We start from the raw sequence: 24493 nt of genomic DNA on the forward strand, positions 1-24493 counted from the left end.
GTGCGACGCGTTTTCCAATTGTAGTAAGTGAATTTCGCTTTAGCAAAAGTGAAGTACATAGAATTTAAAAGGAAGCAGAAGCTAAAGCGGTGAACAGCGCACAGTGATAGTAGTGAATCGTTTTTGCTGATGCGAAGGCATTCGAGAAATCAATAAGAAAAACAAGTGCAAAGGAAAACAATAGTGAAAGAAAACGCAAAAATAAAAAAAAAAACAAACGGCGAAGGGAAGTAAAGGAAAGCGGCCTAGTGCAATGTGCGCAAAGTGTGCCGCGCGCTGAATGGGAGCGGAGAGCACAACGTGTGGAGAAGGTAGGGCTCGTGAATTGTTGTTAAAAATCAATAGAAATTTTAGTATATAAAAAGTGTTTCTTCGGCAGATTTTTGCCGGTTACGTGTTTACGATGGCGAATTTAAAGAAAAGTTTATTTGCTCTTTTAAAAAATGAAAATGTGCGTTAAGAGAAGTGTTGCACGGTTTTCATCGAAACTTATTGCAGTGAAATTTTTTCGGTTACCTATGCGATGCAGAAATATCTTAATGCCAGCAACCATTTTTCCTCCTATATTTACATTTACATGTGTTTGTAAATTTTCTATTGGGAAAAATTTCACTTTGCGTTCGGCGCTCAAGTGTGAATGTATACACCTACATACATACATACACATGTATGTATGTCGGTATGGGCAGATATTAGTATAGTTGTTTGTGTATGAGTGCTACCATATGTGAATGAGCAGCTAGAGCGGTCAAGTGAAGAGCATCCAAAGAAGTACTGAGGGCACTGCCAAACACTCCACACATATACGCGCACAACATACGTGTGTTTGTAGTGTTATACGCGTAGATGTGATAAGGCGCCTCGTGTGTACGACTATCAAGAACAATAATAAAACACACACTTGGACACTTGGACACTTGAATACGCGGCCACGCATTTGTAACGACAAGCCAAGACACCGCGACATTTGTTATTTATTTTGTATTTCGCCCGGCTCGTTCGCATTGGAATTCGACGAAAATATCTTCAATATAAACAAAAACAACTACATGCATGCAGGCAACTCACGAGCAGAACAAAAACGTGCGACGGCGAATTGGGCGCAAAGTGGGTGAGAAGGGCGAATTAAACCGCAAACAGTGGCAGTGCAGTGACAGCGGCAACGACAAGGTGGCGTAGAAAGTTCGCTGCTACGGCAAATGAGTTCGGCGGCACACGAACTTTGCGCTTTTCGGCTTAAATGTGTATCTACAAATTCAGAATAGATACAAAAGCTGACAACAGATACATAGTAGATGCGCAGAGCTGAAATTACGCTAGATGGGAGCGTAGAAGTTTCGGATGGGCGGCAGGTTGATGGTGGTGGTGGTGGGCTATCTGTGAGCCAACGCCGCGCGTTTGCTCCGCTATGCCTTCGATTTGCTGAGCGAATGTAGCGCGGCGAGTGTTAGGTTCTGGGTCAGGCATGTTGCGCGGTGGGAGGTGCACAAACTGTAAACAGAAATAAACTAGCGGTAGAAGTGGTGCGTCCGCTTTGTGAGAGTGAGAACGAACATGGCGTTTGTTTAGTGCGCGCGCGCATGAGTGAGAGCGACCGAGCGAGCGTCGTCAAGCTCCAACTATGATGAACGAACTTTGTGCGGAGCGGTTGTGTGGTCGGTGGCATTTTCGTTGGTCGTTAGTCGTTAGTTTCGAATTTGATGGCTGCTGTGATGGTAAAATCAAGCGGCAAGTCGAAATACATTACGCGTATATATTTTTTCTCTATAATATTCGTACTATAGCGGGTCAACAAAAGAAAAAAATAAATAAAATAATGTGAGTGTGTGCGTGCACTTGTAAACGACGCTGACAACAACAAACTTTTGTGAGTGTAACCAATTTGTGTAAATATCGTTAAGGTTTGAAGCCAACCACCACCGCCATAGGCAGAAAAACTCAGAATTCAGCCGCCCCAATTTGTGTGCGTGTGCATGGAAATGCGCGGGCAGGAGTATAGAAGTACGGAAGTATTTCAGTGTATATATGTATGTAGGTAGGTGGTTGGCGGAAGAATTTCGAAATGTGTTGTGGCGACAGAAGCGAGAACAGTTTGCCGAGCAGCGGAAGTAGCGGCGATTGTGCTGCCAAGTATTATTATTCAACTTTCTTCGCTGCTGCCTTTTCTTATTTTGCTGTAATATGTTTTGTTTTTTCTTGGTTGATGTGCCCTCACGCTCTCATTGTTTTGGTTCGCTTGGCCGTCAGTCAGCCAGCGCGCTGCCGCGGTCAGCAGGCGAGGAAACAGCTGAGCGCGAGTGCGTGTGTTTTATCCACTTCGGTAATGTTGTTTTCGTATCAATGTACAGTGGCTCACAAAAGTATTTCGTATGCGAAGACCGTTAAGTAAATCTGTAAATTTTTCCGATTTTTTTTTTTATTTATTTACATTTCATTAACATATTGCATTTCACTACATATTTCATAAGTTATTAAAATAACAACCTAAAAAATAAAAAATTAGAAAAAAAACAAAAATACGACGCACGATAACCATTACTTTTGTAAATGATCTCAAAGCGTCTTGACACAGATTCTACTAACTTTCGAAGAAATTCTTGAGGTATTTCTCCCACATTCTCGAGCAAAACCTAAGGCTGTGTAAGATCACTTTTTGATTCAATTTTGTGATACCGCATTTCATCATCGAGAAAGGTCCAGAGATTTTGAATAGGGTTTACATCAGGGCTTTAAAGAGGTGCTTGCAAATACTTTCTGTTGAAAAGAATACACATTTTAACGTCATATCCTGTATATTTGGGATCATCAACGTGTTGAAATAAAAACTCGTTGCGTGACAGACCCATTTTTGTTTTGCTTACTTTGTCTGTTTACTTTGATTATATACAAATAAGGATGCTTATGAATTGCGCCATCTTCAAAATCAGTTTTTCAACTCTCTGAGTTGACATACAACCACGAATCATGATAGAACCTCCGCCGTACCATATGAGGACCATCTGTTCCACAAATGTTATATTTGCTTTGGTCACTAAAGTCAAAAAATTTTGTTTTATATGCTGCAAACAGTGACCGACGTATCGTAGTTCCTTACCGCAGCCCCTAGAGAGCACAAAATTGAGCAAAACTCATCCCGTAGGAAACAACTGCGTGTTTTTAGTTAATATACATATTTACACAATACATCGGATTGGCTGTGTATGTTTTTGATTGTATCTACACAATGTTGCCATTGATATATTTTCTTACACACTTTTTCACATATCCGCATTATCAGCTACAATTTTTCATTGTTTAATAAATCATAGTCAAAAACCAGCAAATGGAAATAGTTCATTTATCTATAATTAATATTATTCAACATTGTTTTTAAGTTACTTTAACAAAAATTAAAATTTTTCCAAGTTTATTTTGTAAATGATTTCGAAATGTACTGTTTGGCAACATTGTGTGGTGAGAGAGCAATCAGCTGACACGGCTCTACGGGAATTTTCAAAAATCCTGCGATAAAATCTACAACACCACGATACGGAAGGAAAGTAATTTTTCATTTACATGGGGCTCTCATTAGTTTGATCGTAACAGCTGACAGGGGACTGCGTTTACGTCGGTGACTGTTTGCAGCATAACTGTCAGCTACCTTGGCCTACCACATGTTGTAGAAATTGCCGTAATCTTTACACCGATTTCTACGTTTTTCGACGCCGACTTAACATGTCACAAATGTATTTCATAGGTTTTCCTTTATTGTAAAGATGCAAAAGAATTTATTTTCCAGCTCTAGTTAGTTCTTTACCCTTTTGCGTTTACGATATGCATAGTACCACAATTATAAACGAAATTAATTTACATATAAAGAATATTAATACTAATATACCCTAGTAGCACCCAGTTCAGCAAAAAATTAATGAACAAAGGAAGCTTGTTTGAGCAACGGTTTCAAGAAGAATAAAAAAACATACTTCTGTGAGCACAATTTGGTTTATTATAACTACTTAACAGTACAATATTTAGTTTATTTATATACTATATATCTAACTTATTTACATATACATAAATGTTGTATATATTTATCTATTTATTTATATATTTAATGTATTTATTTATTTATTGCTTACTACGCAATTTCCTTAGGAAATACGCAGCAATTGGAATTTAAAAAACTAAATTCGTCTACTTAAAACATAAGAAATTTGAAATTTACACGAACAAGGGACTGTGCAATATACTTTTGTGAGCCACTGTATGGATATATGGACATCTATGCATATGTATGTATTGCTATTAGATCTGTGTGAGCTCGTTGATGCGCGTGTGTGCATCTCCGAAAGTGCGTATAAACAAAAAGTCAACAACAACGAATACGAATTAATGCACAATCGCTGCGGCAAACGACATTGAAATCATTCAAACACACGCACCGAAACCAACAAACACTCTTAGTATATGTATGTGTGTACGTACTTGTGCAGAGTATAAAAACAGGCAACACAAACATATACGAAAGTAACGATATTTTGCCGCCTATTCCAATTTATTTATGTGTGCCTGCATTTGCCTTATCTGCGTTTGTGTTTTGTGTTTATTATTATGATTATTATGTGCCTGTTTGCCGTCAAACACTTCATTTCATTGAGGTTCGTTTGTGCGCCCGCATTTGATTCCATTCGTACATGCATTCATGCTACATTTGTGCATGTGTGTGTGTGTTTTCGATAATTTATTTGTACCACGGTCGCGAGTTTTACGATCGTATGGCGATCAATCGCTTTAAACGCTGTTCTATTAGCGATCAAATGTGTTCGGCTGCCTTTTACCTTTGGTGCTGAATATTTACGGTGTATTTACTATTCAATTTGGAAAATAGAAAACTGTTTAATTTTTCCAACCTAAAACACCAGTGGAGAAACTTTTTTAATGGGATCGATACTTTGCTACTAATTTAACATTTGTATTTGATTAGCTTAGATACAAAACTGTAAATATGTACACATGCCGTTATGGGTATTATGTACATATGTACCTATATTTTTGGGGGCTCAGTATGTAATAGCGTATTAATAATAGCTCAAATAGGAACACAATCCAGGAATTTGGTTCCTCGACACCAGGAAAGTGATGAGTCAAGGTGTTTTGTCAAAAGGCAATAGTTTCTACCAGCCATACCTGTATTTTTGGGTACTATTTTCTTTTTAATACAACTCTAATCACTCCAAATTCGCACTGATATTAATTCTGTTCCTCAATTTTTAGACTAAAACCTTTGAAGCCGTCAAATTATTAGAGAGAATAGTCATAAAACTAAGTACTCATGGCAGGCTAATTAAATCAAGGCAAATTTATTAAAAGCTTGTTTACATCACCTTAATCCATAAATGATCACTGCAACAATGAGATCCATCAGAACTTCACCTAAACTTTTAAGTCCTAATTTGTATAGTTTTTTTTTATTTTTTCCTCTCCTTGACTGGTGCGATAACCGCGTACGCGGAAGAGCGTGTCTTTGTCGTGTGAAGCTAAGCCCTTACCTGATTTTTCCAACGCAGGGGAGGCCTTCCTCCTCTGCTACCACCAGCTGGTAGCGCATCGAATACTTTCAGAGCCGGGGCGTTTGTATCCATTCGGTTGACATGACCCAGCCAAACGAAGCCGCTGGATCTTTATTCGCTGGACTATGACGGCATAAAGCTCATTGTGCAAAGGTCCAAAAATCTTCCGCAGAATCAATCTTTAGGTCAATCACTCCAAGTGACGCCTCATCGGATGTTGTCATCGTCCAAGCTTCTGCGCCATGCGTTGGTTTTGTTCGTCGAGAGAGGACTTCACTACTTAATTGTCTTTTCTGCGTTAGATTTGAGGGCTGATAGTGTTATCGGAATTAATGCTGATTCCTAAATAAGCGAGGTTTTTTCCAACTTCAGAATCATAACTGCCAACAGTGACATAGCGCCGACTGTTTGTTTGATGACAGGAGGTACTTCGTTTTGTCCACGTTCACCACCAGACCCGCTCGCTTTTCCTCTTTATCCAGTTTGGGAAAGGCAGAACTAACAGCGCGGTTGTTCAGGCCAATAATGTCAATACCATCGGCATATGCCAACAATTGTACGCTCTTATAATAAATTGTGCCTGGGCGATTAAGTTCTGCGGCTCGTATGAACTTTTCCAGCAGCAGGTTACAGAAGTACACGACAGAGAGTCGCCCTGTCTGAAACCTCGGTTGGTATCAAACGGCTCGGAGATGCCCTTCTTTTTTTATTTAGTTCTAGTTTTTTACGCATCTTCTTGGATTTAAGTTTCTTGTTCAAAAAGGTAATACGAAAATTAATTCTACAGTTAGGGAAAAATAATTTGATTTCCTTCATTAAACGTATATTTTAACTATCCGCTACTAGATATTCATTTAAATTTGGAAGATTGTTTATAATTTCCCCATTAACGATTTTTCTAAACATACAATTTAAAAAAAAAATGTTTGCTTTCGGTTTTTTGAAACGATTCTCGCTCAATTTATCTACCCAAGTCCATGAAATTTCGCATTTTACCTCGTATGGGTATGAAATTATAGAGATTCGGGCAGTTGTATTATGCAGTATAGGTTTAAAAATTTCGGTTTCCGCTTACAAATGCCACACAACTCATCGTTTGCCACTTTTCTGATTTTGCCAGGACAGAAACTTACATATTCAAAGCTTACAAAAGCGGTCAAGGTTGCAAATTTTTTTCGTAAACAAACGTTAGGTGTTTTCTGTAAATCCGGTAGGTAAAACTTACAAATTTATACGCGTAATGGAACACAAAAATTATCTAGCAGGTTTGTGCGTGACTACTATTCTCCATTGTCCTGTGTGGACATGAAACCTCAAATTAAAGAAAACATTTTTTTGCTGCCAGAACAAAGCTTCACATAAACCCATCTAGCGTTCGGAGGCGAAATAAAACAATTGAGGGAAAACTTGGTAAATTATTTAAGAAACTATGTGTCGAGTATACAGCTATCCACAAAATAATAGGAATGCGGGCATGGAAAATATGCAATGGTATGCAAAGGACGGTTTTATTTTTGTGGCAGAATCAAAATTTCAATTCAAGTAAAACAAATTGAAAATTAGTTCCACATAAAAATAAAAGTAATTTTCATAACAATTTTATTATTTCTAATTGTTACCATAAAATGCTTCAAAGTTTTGTAAAACGAAAACTTTTATGTTAAATAAATTCAGTTTTTCGGAAGTACCTCACACCTTTGTGGCATTGAGGGGATTCCTTTTCAAGCCGCTTTTACCTCCTTCCATAAATCCCTTGAATTGGTTGGTTTCCGTTCGGCAGCACTTTTTCTGATATTGGTTCACAAGTTTTCTGTGGGGTTGAGGTCGGGAGACTAGCAGGCTAACGCATAACCTCAAGTCCGTTGATTCTAAACTATTCCTTTGTGGCATTGTGGCCTGTTTGGGATCATCATGCTGCTCGTAATATTTTCACGTCTTATATTTTCACATATGCCCTTTGATCCATAATGCCTTTAATCAAATAATTTAAGCCTACTTCGCTATATGAAAAACATGGGGTAGCTATGGCCTTGGATCCGCCATGTTTGACCATGAATCGGGGATTATATTCCGAGTTGATTGGGCGCCAAACATACTTTCTAGAGCCTGTACCACCAAACAACTCGATTCTACTTTCATCTGACCACAGTATATTTCACCATTTACTCAAGAGCCAACACATGCTTTTCCGCAAACTCTATATGGGCTTTCACTTTTTTTGTCAGTAGTGCTTTTTTGTGGACTTCTTGCGAATAATTTGCGTTGCGTCAAACGTCTACGCCCAGTTTCGACACTAACTGGTAAACTAAGGTCGTCGCGTATGAGCCTGGTTGATGCAAATGGATTACTTTTCCAGTAACGTATTATATTGCGATTGCCTTTAGCGGATATTTTGTGTATTATATTTGCTGATCTCGAGAAATGTCTTTTTCAACGGACAGAATACTTCACCTTTTATTACATATTTTAGATGCTGCAAGTTTATTAGAGGTCGCCGTGGCTGTACGGTTTTGTGCCAGTTGACGTGACTCTAACCCACATCCTTAAGCCCAGTTGATTAGTGTGGCTTCTGAACGTTTTTTGGCTTTACAGTAATGAGGTCCTCTTTCAAATTCGAAGCACTAAAACCGACAATAAACTATAATATTTTTAAGAAGGAGGTCATATTACCTATTCAATATGTGAAATCTTCTTGGATATGCTGTTCGACAGTCTATCTGCATCAGGAATAAAAACTGGAATATTCTGCTGTAAACGCTCTGGGGTAGTTTTAGCTTTATGCAGAATCTTGTCGAAAGACATAGTCATCTCTATTGGCATTCTTTTAAGCTTTTCATGATGCCTTCCAAAATTTTTTCTTGCTACACTTTTGGACCAGTTAGTGAATCTTTTCGCAAAATTGCAAACAAGTGACGCCTCTTTGACAAATTCAGTTCATATCGGAGTGGACTGATTACATCGTCCCAACGGTGACAGTCAATAGGAATTTTGGCACTCTCTTTCCATCGCGACTCGAATGGAGTAAGGGACTTTTACTAAACAACTTCGTCACTACAGTCTACACAGATGGTTCAAAAATAGATGGGTTTGGAGCTGCATTTTGAAAACCTCGAAGAGCTGGCCGATATAGAAGTAAACAACCTTATAAGCAGTCACAATCGCTCAGACTGGGTATAGTTGTCAAGCAATAACGGTACGACTTGTTGGTAGCGAGGATGTGGTTACCAAATGGAGCGCAAGCACTAATTGGATTACCACGTCAGCCCAACGCCTTTATGGGATACTCTTCACCAAACCATGTCGTATGTTGGATTATTACCTCTCTGAACCTTTGACTTATTAAATTCGGTTTCTTGCGGGTTCCATCATAGGCTTTGTTATTCTTTTTTTTATTAAAAACTTCTTCTAACTTAAAAATATTTTTTCATATGGAGGTCATCATGGGTTAATCATGACATACTAGATCAGGAAGACATGTCTAGCCCTGATTTGCTGATCTGCTTCCTCGAAGAATTTCAGTAAATTCGCTTCTTCACTGCTTCTACGCAGCTCTCTTCCGGTTGAGATGATTCTAAGAATTCATGCCACTGATGAAATCCATCAGGTGGTTAATATCTAGGTGATCAGCAGGCGTTAAAAAGAAGTGAGAACCAAGATGCTTAAATCTTAGTTCCGTGGGCCCAGGACAACTAAGAGGAAGGTGTTGAGATAGTTCCGCCTCATATTTCAGATAGTTGGCTAGAATTCGAAGAAATGCCGAGTCTCACAACATGTATGTCTTGGGGACAATATCCGGTAAAGGCTCCCACAAAGAGCTGAGGCTTTGTTAATCTTAAAAATCCCTCGAATCTCTCCGATCCACACGTGATCAGAAGAATTTCGCTTCATAATTATGCACAGTATTGGAATCATGACATTTGTAAATCTAATTTTGAGCACCTGTTGGTTTCATGAGAAGCTTCTTTTACTTGGGGGAAACTGTTTTTTTTTTATTGACAACGAAGTACAGCAATTAGGAAATCGTACTCTATGTATACTTACGCAATAATCGGTTATAGTTTTATAAACATATTTCTTTATGAGATTTTTCGGCTTCTGAAAGTAAAAGATAATTACTAAATACCACGCAAAAACGGTTGATTCAACGTACAATGAATTGGGTATATGGTATACCCTTTTAGTACGCACTAATTGTCCCTTATAAAAGGAAACCAAATTATTACTATGTATTTCATTCAACTCGCCAACAAACGAGCGTTCACATTGTGATGTAACTACAAAAGCAATACCACAAAGCATAAAGCATAAGTAAAGAAGAATGCCAATAATATGGAGAGGTGGGCGACCCCACAGGCGGTTAGTCTTTCATCGTTAGCACACTACTCGTTGCGCCATGGAAACTAAAACGTAAAATTATGATAATCAATATCAATTATATGGTACGGGATGGATTAATTTAATCTCATTAATCAATTAACCAATTAATATCTGATGAGTTCGATAAGTTCTTCTGCTCTTGACCGGTGCTTCATTTCAACTAAGCGTTGGGTTCTACGAGTATGGATAGTCGTAGGGGGTTGGCAGATGTGTTGGGCAGACTATTATTTTTGCATCCAGAGGAACCTATACATACATATATTTGTATGTGCATTCATATGTACACGAGTATACATATACATACTTAGTAGCCACCAAAATACGAACGTTAGTATTTGGCAACTTTACAGTTGCGGCTGCTGGAGCAACTGGTGAGGGATTGCAAAAAATTGGCAAATCAGCAATTCTTCAAACTCCACACCTTTTTTTCCATTTTTGCACTAAGTTTCTTGCAGCCACTACTACTGGAACTTTTTTTTGTGTTTTTGTTATAAATTACAAATTTTATTTTTTTCTACATCACTTCTTTTGCACTGTTTCTTTGGCGTTTTTTTAGCGTTTTTTAGTGCCTTTCAGCGCTTTACGAGCGCTCCAACGAGTGAGTGCGCCTTATTCGCTTTTATGTATTTTCTTTCGTCACAATGGCTTTTGTTTTCACCGAGTGAGCTTACTTAGAGACGTCGCGTCGGTCAATGAGGTGCCTAGCTAGCCAGACCGTCAGTCAGTTGGCTGGATTGTCAGTCACATCAGCTGAGTGGCATACAAACCGTCGTCGCTGTTTTTGTAGACCTCCACACTGGCATTACGTTCCCCGATCTACCCGCCTGTCTTTTCAGCTGCTTCAGCGTATTTCTTCTCTACTCGCGACCGTTTACTGACGCTTTCCCTTGACTTCTTTTTGCCTTTTGTTTTTCTACTCTTTTGTTGTCTGTTATTCGCTAACGTCGTTGTCGTTTCAATTCTGTGATTTGTTGCTGCATACAATCGCTTAAGGCAGCGACGTCGACAATAAATGGGAGCGTCGAGCGGAAAGTACGCATAGAGCCGAGCGTTTCGCTTCGCGGCTGTTGCTGCTGCCACTTCCCAGTTGAAATCAACTTAAAAAGATTTGGCTAAATATCAGTCTTTGTAAAATGCACGGCGTCTATCATTTATCGTTCACCATCCACAAACCAACGGCCATTCTCTGAATGACTGACCGTGCGTGCGTCCGTCCACCAGTGTTTGTATGTTTTGACGCAATTTCGCAGAAGGCTGTGCGTCAATTGGATGGCACAATCGATGGGACGCAAGTAGCATAAAATGTCGCTAAAACGAAAAGCCAATGACTGAGGACGGCAACATGAAAGGATCTGCACGCTTTCATGCCACAAATTCCCCAAAGCACAACATAACTCAAAGGGGGTTTACAAAATAAGAGAATCATACAGCAAACTTAAAAATAAAGAATAAAAAAGGAGCGAATATTCTTGCATTGTTTATACATCATGATTTAATCAAAACAATCATTTTTCTTTTAATAAAATTTTTATCTGTAAATATACCAAAGTCGGCTTTGGCTTGCTTGTGGCAACTATGAAAGGATTGAGTATTGAATCGAAAAAGTGTGTGAAGATTTTGAACTCTTACGGCGTCTGCACAAAAATACATTTGACTACATTTTATATAAAAATTTTTTCGAACTATTATTTCGTAATAATATCACTGTGCTAGAAAAATGTAGCTTTTTTGACGACATTCGAAGCTCATACCTACTAAAGATATCTAAAGCTGGTCGGAAGCGATATTTCCGAATTGACTGATATAAACGGGTCTTCACCTTCGAAGTTGTCTTTAAATGATCTGAATGGCATTTTTTTTTAATTTTATTTGATACTTTGCATTCTAATAAAGGAATAGATTTCCATAGATAGTATTGCTGCATTAGATAGTAGTACTTAATTGGAACGCCGATGCAGGCAGAAGCACTCCAGTTTTCGTGAAACCCAAATAGCCAGGGTTGGCCATGGAAGTGTTTTGTATAAGTTAACAGTAAGGTAAATCAAGAGATGACATGAAGGTGTTTTCGATGCCTTATACATATATATGTAAGTATGTATAGAATTGGCACTTACACCCTTTTTGGGTGTTTGGCCGAGCTCCTCCTCAAATTTGTGGCTTGCGGCTTGATGGAGATAATTTTTTATGAGGAGTTTTTTATGGCAGAACTAAACTCGGTTTGACCAGCTTACCGATTCCAATTTTCGATGGTTTTTCTTCCTCGCTTCCTAATTTGATGTCTCGCTATAAAAAGTTTTTAAAATAAATGAAAATAACCCCAAACATGTTTTAATAATTTTGTTTATCACACTTTGGGAAATGTTCTAATTTTTATTTTTAATATGCACTTTTTTGTAGATAAATTCTGATAGAGGCTACTAAAGAATAGACATTACTCAACACTGACGGATGTGTAAATAATAATTAATAATAATCTTAAACAGAAAATAAAGTATTAATAATAAAATATAATAAAATAAAGTTACTCAAAATGAAGCTGGACACGACAACCAAAACGCTAAAAGTGCGCGAATTCAATGAACTTCTGAGCTGCCATTTGTGCAAAGGCTATTTGATAAATCCAACAACGGTGGACATTTGCTTGCACACATGTAAGTATTTAATAGCAAATAATCATAAACTGTATATAAATTTAGTTACAAAATGTAACAGGAGATTTGTTGTTAGTAGTGCATAGCAATAAAAAATTTAGAAAACTAACTCCACAAACATGCAAAAAATCATAATAATCCCTTGAAATTCGGTTCTCCACTCACTGTGGATCGTTTGACGGCTTGCATTTTACGTTGTTCGCTGCCAATTAAACATCGATCGTGGAAAGAATTTTCGGATTTTAAATTGCAATAAAACAACGAAAATTAAAATTGATAGGGAAATCTTTATTATTTGTGTGAAGAATAATTCAAGACATTCAACTGCGGTGCAACTCGGTCATCTATAAACACCAGTTTGAATGACTCGCTTGAGGACTTCGGTCAGTATCTCGTGAATAACTTTAGTAATGTTGGCTTCCAATACCACAATCGAAGTTGGTTTATCCACAAAGCATTTAGACTTTACATACCCCCACAAATAAAAGTCCAAAGGGGTGATATCTCACGTTCTTGGTAGCCAATCCTCTGGTCCAAGACGAGAGATAAATTGCTCACCGAAACGACAACGCAGTAGATCCATTTCAAGGGCTGTATGACAAGTAGCGCTGTCCGCTGTCTTGTTGGAACCAAACGTTGTAGAGATCACCGGCTTCAATTTCCGGCATCAACAAGTCGTTTATCATGGCGCGATAGCGTTCACCATTCACTGCTACATTGGCGCCAGCCTCGCCTTTGAAGAAATATGGGCCGATAATTCCTCTGTAGCCAAAAATCGGCCTCATCGCAGAGCAGTATAAGTTGGCCTGAGCGCGCGATGAACACTTTTCACAGACCGTCGATTTTCGTAGTAAAATTGTACGATTTCTAAACGTTGTTGAGACTTAAGTCTTTCCATGATGAAATGTCAATGAATACTATACAAATTGTGTATTTTGTTTGACAGTAGTCACGCGTGATCTGTCAGAAATACCCTATTGGAAAAGTAACTCCTATCTGATCACCCTTTATGTAATTTATATAAAGTAACTCCTATCTGATCACCCTTTATGTAATTGGTAATTGGCGCTTACCCCTTTTTGGGTATTTGATCGAGCTTCTCCTCTGATTTGTGGTGTGTGTCTTGACATTGTTCCACAAATGGAGGTACATACAGTTTTAAGCCGACTCCGAACGGCAGACATTTTTTATGAGGAACTTTTTAATGGCAACAATATACTAGTAGGCTTGCCATTGCCTTCTGAGAGTCGACCGCTCTTAGAAACAAGTTTTTCTATAATTTTTAGTGTTTTATGCTCGGAGACTCGAACTTACGCACTTCCGAAATATCCAAGTTATAATAAAAAAATCATATCTGCGGTTCTTAGAAGCACAAAAAAAATTTTGGAAGCGGACTTTTGCAAATCTTTTTCGGCCCAGTCTTAGTATAACCGTAGTTTACGAGTCACTTGTGGATTGACATCACTCCAAACACGACGACAATTTTGCTTCTTCTCAAAGACGCTGTGCCAGAAGATAGTTTTCTACACACATTTCTTTGAACACTGTCAAATCCAGGGCTATTTTCAAAATCTATGTAGTATAAATAGAATTTCAAAAGCTCGCCAATGCAAATTCTGTTCTAAAGAAAAACTCATCTAATTTGCAATTTTTTCATTGTTTCATTTTCAGATTGTCGCAGTTGTATTGTCCAACATTTACTTCGTGAAACATGTTGTCCACAGTGCAAAATAGACGGCGGTGGCAAACAAGTTACCGAAACCAATTTGAAGTACGTTTCCTTCATGTGCTTACTGTTACATTTATTTCCTTTAATTCAGCTTTGTTTTAAGTTATGTTTGATTTACAACTTTCCGCTTGTTGTTCTTTTTATCATTCTTATAGATCCGATGATGTGCTGCGAGCTTTAGTATTTAAGTTGGTACCTGGTTTGTACCAAAAGGAGCGCGAGCGGGCAACACAATTCAAAGCCACACTACGGAATGGGCAACAGAAAGCTGATGGTGAGGAGGCGGGTTGCACTGTTGGCTGTGAGCAGGACTCAGTTGAAGAGAATTTCTTTGCGCCAACCGAACCAATTAGGTAAGAAATTGGAAATATTTTGTAATGCTATGGAAATTGGCAAACACTATTTATGACACACATACATACATGAGTTGTTATGCAGAGGAGTTACAACTCTGTAAAATTCTACATATGCAATAACTTCTTGTTTCATTTTTTCCTCTTTACATTTCTTGCTACTTTTGCTGGTCATTAGTTTGTCATTGGAATATCATCCGGCGTTGTTGAAGGGCTGCAGCACTAGTCAAATTCCACCAGTACGTTACCTGCAATGTCCAGCTGGTCTAAAGATACGTCACTTGAAACGTTTTCTCTGCTCAAAATTCGACATTGACCCGGAGAGCAAGCGAATCGAGGTGGAAGTGATTTATGAGGATGAGGTGTTACCGAACGATTTCACGCTCATGGATGTGGGCTATTGTTATGACTGGAAGAGGGTAAGTGAGAGCGAATATTCTCATTATAAGTGCCTACTACAAACACACACATGCCTATGTAAGTGTGCAAATATTTTAGTTGTGCTTACATGTAAGCGTATGGTTAGAGCCAAGTACTATTTTAAAGTGTAGGTGCATAAATACGCGTACATACGTACTCGTACTCGTATAGTGAATTTCATTCAAAGTTAGGAGGCTAGGAAATAATGCCAAGAATTTTTTCACTAATGGAGTGTGGTTGAAATTTCGAATGAAAGGCAAAGGTGTGCAAATATTTTTCGCATCTAAATAATATAAACTGTATACATTTTGTGAAATTAAGATAGTTCGGCCTTATTTTTAATCAAATATTTATTCGAATAAACAATATTTATTTATGAATTTTGCTTAATGCTTCATTAAAAGTTTTTATTTTTAAAATATGTTTTGTATTATATCACAGTAAGCAAATGAGGTTAAGCCAGTAAAAACGGTCAAATGATCTGTGGTTTTGAGTGGTATTTTCTTTGGTTCTTCCACAAAGCAAGCGCGTCAAATGTGATGCTATCTTAGTCATACGCTGGTGGCATTCAGATGTTTAAATAGAAAATTAGTAATCAGCAATCTGAAAAGTTTACTGAAGTTCCATTTAGTCAATGAGAACAAAGACTTGTAGAGTGAAGAGGTAGCTGTGAGCTCAATGCTGCCTAGTTAGAATTGAATCGTAATCACATGAGCGAATAATGGCTACTGCTGATATACAGGCATCATATCGTACGATTTGAAATCAATGAGATTTATAACCCTTTTTTCGGAGATATCTTAATAAAAACGCTAATATTTGGAACTACATACAATAAATGATTCCTGACAGTTTCTATTTGACAAATTTATTACTTTCCCTAAATATTTTCAATCGATTTGCCGAAAATGCCTGATAATTACAATTTATAGGCTGTTTTCTGAGTTTTCAGGAACTTTCTATACATACAGTGTCTCAGACCCAAAACGATGCACTTAAAATTTTCAACTCAATAAGGGGATTGGCAGAAAATAAAACACATTTCAGACAAAAGCGATGTAACAGATGGTAATACAACCTGTTTTTCTTTAAGTCATTAGTGAAAAGTTCATTTTGAATGTAGAATAAATAATAACAACAATAAATCTTATAGTACAGAAAATATAACGCAAACTAAAATGGCAACTCACGGCCGAAACGATGCAGTCCTAAAATACATTGCTTCTAACTATTACAGTAATAGAAACTTCAAAGCAGTAGGTCGGTAGGGGAAACGGTCAAAGTACTAGTTTTAGCACTTCCCAAGTAACACTTAAGCGCCGTTTTGATACCAATTTGAGAATTTCAACGGGACCAAATCTCTACTGGAACTAAAGGGCTTTCGAATTAGCACACGAAGAAATGGAGCTCCATCTGTCCCGCGCCCTTCTGAGAAATAAGTTGTCTAACTCCCCTTTAACAACAGTCAAGGGAGTGCCGATGTTTGGGTAGGAATTACAGTAGTCTCCGAGACCACTTCAGTCGACCATTTCCTGGCAACTTCATCAGAAATTTCATTTCCGTCTATGTTCCTAAGTCCTGGAACCCAGATCAGAGAGATGTTACCTGTACACCCAAAATATTTGCTTTCCTCCTTACAGGAGCTTGACCTTTAACCTGATTGCATTTTGAGTAGCGATGGAAATAACGTAAAAGTCGATGGGAAGTAAGAGCTAAACGATATTCAGGGGCAAGTATTACATGCTCCGGTTATGCCAATGCATGCAGTCCTTTGCTCCCTCCCCATTTTAATGATATTACAGCCCTTCCGAAGAGCTTCTCAACACACCAGGCAATTCATAAGTAAAAATTGGCAGCATCACTTCGATGTACATCCAAAGAACGACTTGTGGTACCCATTTTTTGCCGAGCATAGATTTGCAGGAGTAAAAAGCTATGCTGGTCTTGTTTCTATGCTTCCAATAAAAATTGGAGTGAAGCATGACTCCAAGTTACTTAACTTCTGATGACGATGACGTGGATATCTAATCTGTGAGGTCTAAAGTGTGGAGGTTTATATTTTGTGGTAAATAATATAGCATCAGCTCCGTTTTATCAGATATACTCTGAGGCCGCAACTGGCAGCCCAGCGATTGGGTACCTTTCCAAGATCTCAGCCATGATTGAAGGAAAGGTATTAGAACTCAGAATAAATGATAAGATATTTTATGACAAGCGACCCCTCAATAATTCCTTTATGTGTATATTTGTATTTTATGTTCTCTTTTAACCCATTGGTTTACAGAATGCGCCCATGAAATTTACCTATCGCATACTTTTCTATGGTGATGAGTTGCCAAAACTCGAAAATGAAGTCAATAAATCCGAAATAGAAATTATACGGAATGATCGCGTAGACACCATAAAAGCGACAGATCCACAACAAAACAAAGATGTCACCATTTGTGATGAGACGAGCATCAGAACACTGTCCTCTACTTCCTCACCGCCTTCGCTTAACTTTCGTGCCCATTCAACATTGCAAAAAACAGCTAAAAGCAAGAGCAAGTCCTCTAAGTCCATCAAACCGGCATTTAACAAAACGTCAAGTAAGGTAGCGACCGAAGAGGTAAATGCGCCTGTGAAAATGATAATTGCGCGGAAATCGAGTGCTGATTGCGGGAAGAAGCCCTCTCCGAAACGCAACGGTAGTGAGGAAGTAACATACACCGTAACGAATGATTTCAAGAGTCTACGGAGTAATGATATGCGATATAGCGACTATGCCGTCTCATCCACCACAAACAACAGCAACTCACCAAAGAGTTCGCCGAAGAGTGCACAGCGCTCGCCCAAAGCGTTGGATGTTGGGATCGTTGCTGAATCGCCAACCTCTCCGGTGGCCACTGTGGTGCCCAAATGTAATATTGTTGTAAGCATACCACAGTCGCAGATGCCGAAGTCGCCGTACTCAGTCGACGATGAATTTGAAAATGTATCATTAGCTCAGTTGAAGACAGCTAGCAAGAAGTCACCACCATCTACTACGACGACCACCGTCGTGCCAGAGCCCCTCAAAAGTGTATCAACTAGAAATGTGCCAAAATTAAAAATTGAATTGAACAGTTTGAAGACACGATTAAGCATTTCTAAACCGAAATCAGCGGGTGTATTGCAGGGCGCTGGCGCTTCAGAGAAGCGTGAGCGTGTCAAGCAGCGCAAGCACTCACTGGATGATGTGGCTGCACCTTTAAATGATCGTTTGGATTTGGAGACATACGCGAAGAATATTGGCTTGCAACCCATAGAGGTATTGACGCCGCCCGAGTCAGCAGAATCGTGTGACAAGCTTAAATACAGTCCGAATGCTTCCCCCCTTTCTTCAGCTTCATCAACTACCAGCTCATCGAATAATGCATTTCCCTTGACCGCATCCACAGAGTTAGCTACCACTTCTTTCCACAAGAAAAGGAAAAAGAAGCATTCAAAAGATTCAAAGGACTCAAAAGACAGCAAGCGGCGTAGAATGCATGCAGAGATATCCAGTAAACCGGAAGAGGAAAGCCCTGGCCTTAAGATGAAGGTTAAACTCACGACGCCACATAATCATAGATCGCACAAATCGGATAGCTCTGGCACGAAGAAGAATAGTGATGAATTACGTAAGTCGCAAGCGGAAGTTAAGGATGCCAATGTATTATTGGCTACTGGGTCCTCAAATGCAAATGACAGTCTTTTGGCGTTAAACAAGATACTCGGCGAGGAATCACGCAGTATTAATCATCTTATGATGGAGAAAGAGAAGAGCAAAGAGATCGTCAAAGTTGTAAAAGCCGATGAAACATTACTGTCCTTACCGCAATCTAATTTGATACCAAAACCCGTAAACAACATCAAAGACGTAAAGTTACCAGCATCTCCGCCGCTACCTCCTAGCCTCTTCAAGACAACTCCACTCAACTTTAATACACTAACTGTCACCAGTACGACTGCTGGAAAGTCCACGATCAGCGCCAGCAAACATTCCGAAGTAGTGAAACAAAAGCAGTCATTGCTACCAGGAACAAAACCATCCTCGGTTCCGCAGTATAGCAGGCAAAGTTCCCTAAATGCAATTGGACCGAAGACGCATCCCCATTTTATAGTTCCTAGCTTACCACGCCGCTCTTCACCCGCATCAAATAGTTCATACACACCTTCATCCATAGCCAGCGCCAGCAGCAAACAGTTTGGTATGCACCTGAAGCGCTCTGCTTCTTTAGATGAGTTCTACACACTTGGTGGACGTGGAAAACAGCCAAAGCTGGATGCGTCCCAGCGCAAGTCTCTCTATAGCAGCTATGCGAATAAACCATTTACTCCCCCCTCTACTGTTAGTATTACCAAGATCGCCGACACTGTATCCCACGTGCAAAGTTCCAGCGGCAGCGATAGCGCGGTCACAATTACAGCACGAGTACCTGGTGGCGCTACACAGGCCCAATCCCGTTGTCAACTGCCACCGTATACCCAGTTGCATTTGCCTTTTAACAAACCCGCCGTAGAAATTGTGCGCATTAGCTCGAGCCAAGGGACCACCGATGTGCAAATGAATTCACAGAAAAGCGGGCGTGTGATGGGACCGCCACTGTCGATGGTCAAAGGCAAGAAAGCCATTGGACAGCAAATGGGCCATTTGGCTTCCTCCGGCGTAGTAAAATCTTCGTCAACAGCTTTGAATGCCACGTCCTTAGGACATGGTAGAAATAATCCTTATCGCGTGTCACCACCAGCGCTTGTAAACCTTCATGGAACAACTTTTTCGGCAGCTAAGAGAGTCGGCTCTAAGGCCGCCGAGATGGTTTGTAATAAACAGGAGAGTAATGGGATTACAAATGGTGCTACAGAAAAGCAATTACATCAGCAACGAATAAGTTTGCGTGACTTTAGACCAACCTCACGGGATCATAATATAGATATGGTTGACGTTATCGGGGGCGTAAGTGGCAAAGACGAATTTCGGTTGACCGATACTACAGGTAGTGCTCCAGCAACAGTCCCATCGGCTAGAGAAAGTCTGGAGGCTGCTTTGAATAAGATCAAACAGAACATCACCTCCACAACGGTACAAGACAGTGCCTCTGCTTCTGCCTCCAAGCAGCATCAGCTGACCACGTCCACAGATATGAGCAGCGAGGATCTGCAGAATCTACACTTACTTTCCGAGTCGGCAACAGCGCGAGAAAAAATAACAATACGTGCATCACAGTCGTACGAGAAACCGAAGGCACAACAATCCTCATTGGTGCGGCAGCAAAATGCTTCCGTGCGCAACATACCCAACCCATCAGCCCTTGCATTTCGAAATATGTCGACGCTACCTGCTGTGAGCTCGACTGCAGTGGCTGTGAGCCTAACTGATACCAACCCCACCAACACTACCACTTGCTCTTCATCCACATCCACCACCAGTTCCACCTCTCCACCTACACAAAAGAAATTGCCGCTCGTAACGCTGCCTTTAACCAACGTTTCGGCTCCTCTCAGCCCGAGTCTTCTGATTCATTCGATTACAACCACTAGCGGTACTGCCACCGCCACTGCCACCAGCATAACTACGACAGCGACACGCACCATTAAGAAACCGACAACCATCGATCAAGTGGCTGCCAATTTGAATATGCGCGCCTCCGCGGCCGCCGCTGAAGCCTATGCGGCCAAACTAAGTGCCGCGGAGGATGCGGCGCAAATAACTTCGTCCACATGCACTTCCACTACGATTCAGAGCAACATGAACGACAAAAAAAACACGACTTCGGCTACAAATATGGCGTCCTCAACCACAGCCAACATGCCGTCGCCAGCAGAAGGCGCAACTGAGCAGGTGAAGAAAATGGTGAAGGTGAGCGGAGAGGATGAGAGTGTAAAAGCGAAAGTGTTGCCAAAATCCATTGCTGATAGTGATGTGACAACTGCAATCATTACTGATGTCGCTAGCATAAAAAATGCTCGAAACAATAACAACAATAATAACAACAGTAATAACAAGAACAACAATACCAGTAACAGCAACGTTAAATACGGGGTGACGGCAGCTAGTGCGGCGAGTGATTAAGGTAAGCACATCAAGGCATTGAATTGTTTATTGCTTTTTCAGATTTTTTATTGTTTTCGCCTTTTTCACTTTTGATGGAAATTGAACGTATCAATTGTAATGATATTTGGCAAAGAGAGTTACGAGTACGATATGGATTATTTAGCTTTTATATTTACCTTTTAGCAAACCCGGCCCCGCTTTGTTGTGGCTCAATTTGATATGAAATTTATGGTAAATAAATACGAGCATTTAAATACATAAGAGCGTTAAGGAAACAAAATTATATTCTATGCTGTTGTTTTTGTTCTTAGAGCAGCATTAAATAGGTTTCATAAGCTTAGAGAATGTGAGTAGTGACAGTTCTTGGCCGAATATAAATCCTGGTCACTCAAGTAACGTACAACCGACTGTCGTGGAGCAAATATTAAGACTAAAATTTAAATTAAAAAAGTGTTTTTTTTAATGGTAGTTCATTCAAATCAAAATAAGATCAAAACGCGAACTGCAATCTACGGCCAAGGACTGCAAAGCGAAAACTATAATTGAGTACTAACTTCCAACTTGTCTTCCAACGCAATGAAATGTTATTCATGAAAAATAATTTTTATTGTAAAGCTGGTGGATTGGCTACTGTTCGGTGTACTCTTCAAAATAGTCCACTCGGCTCCGAAAAGTTTTATTAGCCACTACATATATGACATTCTGAGGCCTATTCCAACATTTCCTCAAGTAGATGAATATAAAAAGTTCGTTCGTATATTTATTATTAATTTATTATAATAACAGACCGTCAACGGAAATAATCTAAACCTTTCAATTAGCTTTTTATGTATGGAAACAAAACAGATGGCAATGTCGAAGCGAAGCAAATCTTAACCAGTGGATTGAATGCCTTTTAAATTTGACGAGGGTATACATACGCACACATATGCATGTAGATGCATAACAGACAGTTTAGAGAATGTAAATTTATTTGAAGGAAGATAAAATTCAACGCTAAATTGAAAAACAGGCCCGCGATAACCGCTTAAGCGACTTTGGCCAAGTTTAACAAAGCGCGCCAGTCGTTTCTTTTTCGTGCTAACCGATGCCAGTCGGAAACACCAAGTGCAGCCAAGTCCTTCTCCACCTGATCTTTCCAACGCAGAGGAAACCTTCCTCTTCCTCTGTTACAACCAGCTGGTACCGCATAGAAAACTTTCAGAGCCGGAGCGTTAGTATCCACTCGGACGACATGACCCAGCCAACAAAGCCGCTGGATCTTTATTCGCTGTGCTATGCCCACGCCGTCGTAAAGCTCACTAAGCTCATTGATCCACCGCCTATGATACTCGCCGTTGCCAACGTGCAAAGGTCCAAAAATCTTCCGCAGAATCTTTCTCTCAAACACTCCAAGCGTCGCTTTATCGGATATTGTAATCGCCCACGCTTCTGCGCCATACGATAGGACGGACATGATGAGACCCTTATAGAGTGTTAGTTTTGTTCGCCGAGAGAGACTTTGCTACTCAATTGCCTACTAAGTCCAAAGTAGCTCTTGTTGGCAAAAGAGATTCTATGTAAAATTCGAAAAAAGGCCCTAAGATTATGAAATATGTATGAAGCTATCAAAATTGGGCTGAAATAAGTTGAGGTTTAGGAAAATCCGTATCGTATTTGTGTTTATGCAGCCCTGTAGAATAGTTGAATAAATAAAAATAACAATAATTTTCGAGTATCAACAAAGAACGACTTGGATTTGCACCCGACCAGGCATTTCCACTTAAGCAGCATTGCCGAGAAATGTTCCTTTTATGCTGTTACAACAAATACAACTAATAGTAAATATGAAAACATGTAGGGTAACTGCTCGAAGGCAGAATATCTTGAAGAGTTTTATTAAAAATAAAATTGTCCATGCCTATCATTTTAAAGCATTAACTGGAGTTATGGTGCGTAATTGTCTTACATTTGATTTCAATTCAATTTCCTTTAGTTTTAACTCACATAAAAATGAGCATTTTGATTTTAACTTTATTTTATTTATATAAAAATATATTTTGCTACATTTCACTGCATTTTAAACTGAAAAACTATTTCTCTTGCTTAATCGTTTTTTACTCTCAAAGATATAGCCAACCGATGCGAAATTTTCTTCGAAATAGTGGACTCAGAAGTCAAATATTTTTGGAGATGGACGGACAGCGATGAGGATTCGAATCCGGATTAAATCGCTAAAATGGTAATTCATTTAAATAGAAAATAATTACTTGAAAAGTAGTAGGAAGTCATAAATATAAAAATAGTATGACTAAAAATTATTTTCTAATCTAAGTTTTGATGGAGGAAAAATACAAATTTTTAACTATTCATCTACACAGCAAAAACATGTTTAAAAAGCTAAATTAGTACTCTCAAAATTTAGCATTAAAAAAAATCTACATCATTATTAATGCTTAGTGAACGCACAGTAATAAGTTGGTAGAAATTTATAAAATTGAGTGTATTTGAGGAAAAATAAATGCATACATAAATTCACTTGAATTATTTTGATGTACCTAAGATGATATTAAAAATTAAACCTAATACTTGCATAAATATATACATACACAAAATATTAATCGGCAATAAATGTTTTAGAAATATAGATTACTTTATAAACTGATTTAGGCTTAATATTATATATGAAATGTTTTAATTGAGTGATTTAAGTAATTAAGCGCAAAAGAAACAATAGGCGAATGTGTATGTACATATGTATAATGAAATATTTATTCTTATGAATTAAAGCTGGAACAAGGTGAGAAAATGTGCTTATGTGTATATATATGTATTTAAGTTTATATATTTTGATAATTTCATATAAACTTAGACGATTTTGATGGACAATTTTCCTTTTTTGAGTATTCCAGCACTAATATAAAATACCCGCGCCCTGACATATAGTAAATTTTAAATAATTTCTGTGGACTTTTGGTAGAACAACATAAGCTGAGTTAGCATTTTATACCTGCCAACCACCAAGTTACTGGATTTTGATTTAATTTTTTTTTTTTTTTTTTTGACTTAAAACATTAACCGTTCACAGCAGTCGCTTCCATCTTATCTAATAGTAGCTCCGTAGAGGTCACCTAACAACTCAAAAATGGCTGATTATACGATTACTGAACTCAAGAGATTGATTTTGGGACAATTTGTGCAACACATAGTTGATGGCAGTAGAGCTCACCAACATCAAATTCTTCCAAGTGTAGGCAAAAAAAATAGCATGTCTCGCTAGCGTCCTCTAACGTACCGTAATGCTGTTGTTCCGTTCCGAAAATTGTACCGTGTACAACTGCTTCTGTATGACGGAAATATGAAAAATTTCGTTTTAAAGT

The 24493-nt window shown here is 38.9% G+C and overlaps 1 protein-coding gene across 1 annotated transcript; it reads left to right on the plus strand.

Annotated features, from left to right (window-relative positions):
• LOC129246054 (protein suppressor 2 of zeste) lies at nt 1-23390 on the plus strand. The gene is made up of 7 exons (XM_054884573.1): nt 1-311; nt 12324-12577; nt 14249-14348; nt 14462-14659; nt 14838-15078; nt 17364-21153; nt 23243-23390. Exons 2-6 carry the CDS (start codon nt 12457-12459, stop codon nt 21150-21152), a joined length of 4449 nt encoding a protein of 1482 aa, XP_054740548.1. The 5' UTR covers nt 1-311; nt 12324-12456; the 3' UTR covers nt 21153; nt 23243-23390.
• The last annotated feature ends 1103 nt before the right edge of the window (nt 23391-24493 follow it).

This window comes from Anastrepha obliqua, chromosome 4, assembly GCF_027943255.1.
Source record: "Anastrepha obliqua isolate idAnaObli1 chromosome 4, idAnaObli1_1.0, whole genome shotgun sequence".
NCBI classification, from domain to species: Eukaryota; Metazoa; Arthropoda; class Insecta; order Diptera; family Tephritidae; genus Anastrepha; species Anastrepha obliqua.

Excerpts from the sequence above, each read along its gene's own strand:
- LOC129246054 (XM_054884573.1), top strand. The coding sequence starts at position 12,457 with ATGAAGCTGGACACGACAACCAAAACGCTAAAAGTGCGCGAATTCAAT. Across the intron at positions 14,349-14,461 it reads GTTACCGAAACCAATTTGAA|ATCCGATGATGTGCTGCGAG; the intron begins GTACGTTTCCTT and ends TCATTCTTATAG. Across the intron at positions 15,079-17,363 it reads ATTGTTATGACTGGAAGAGG|AATGCGCCCATGAAATTTAC; the intron begins GTAAGTGAGAGC and ends ATTGGTTTACAG.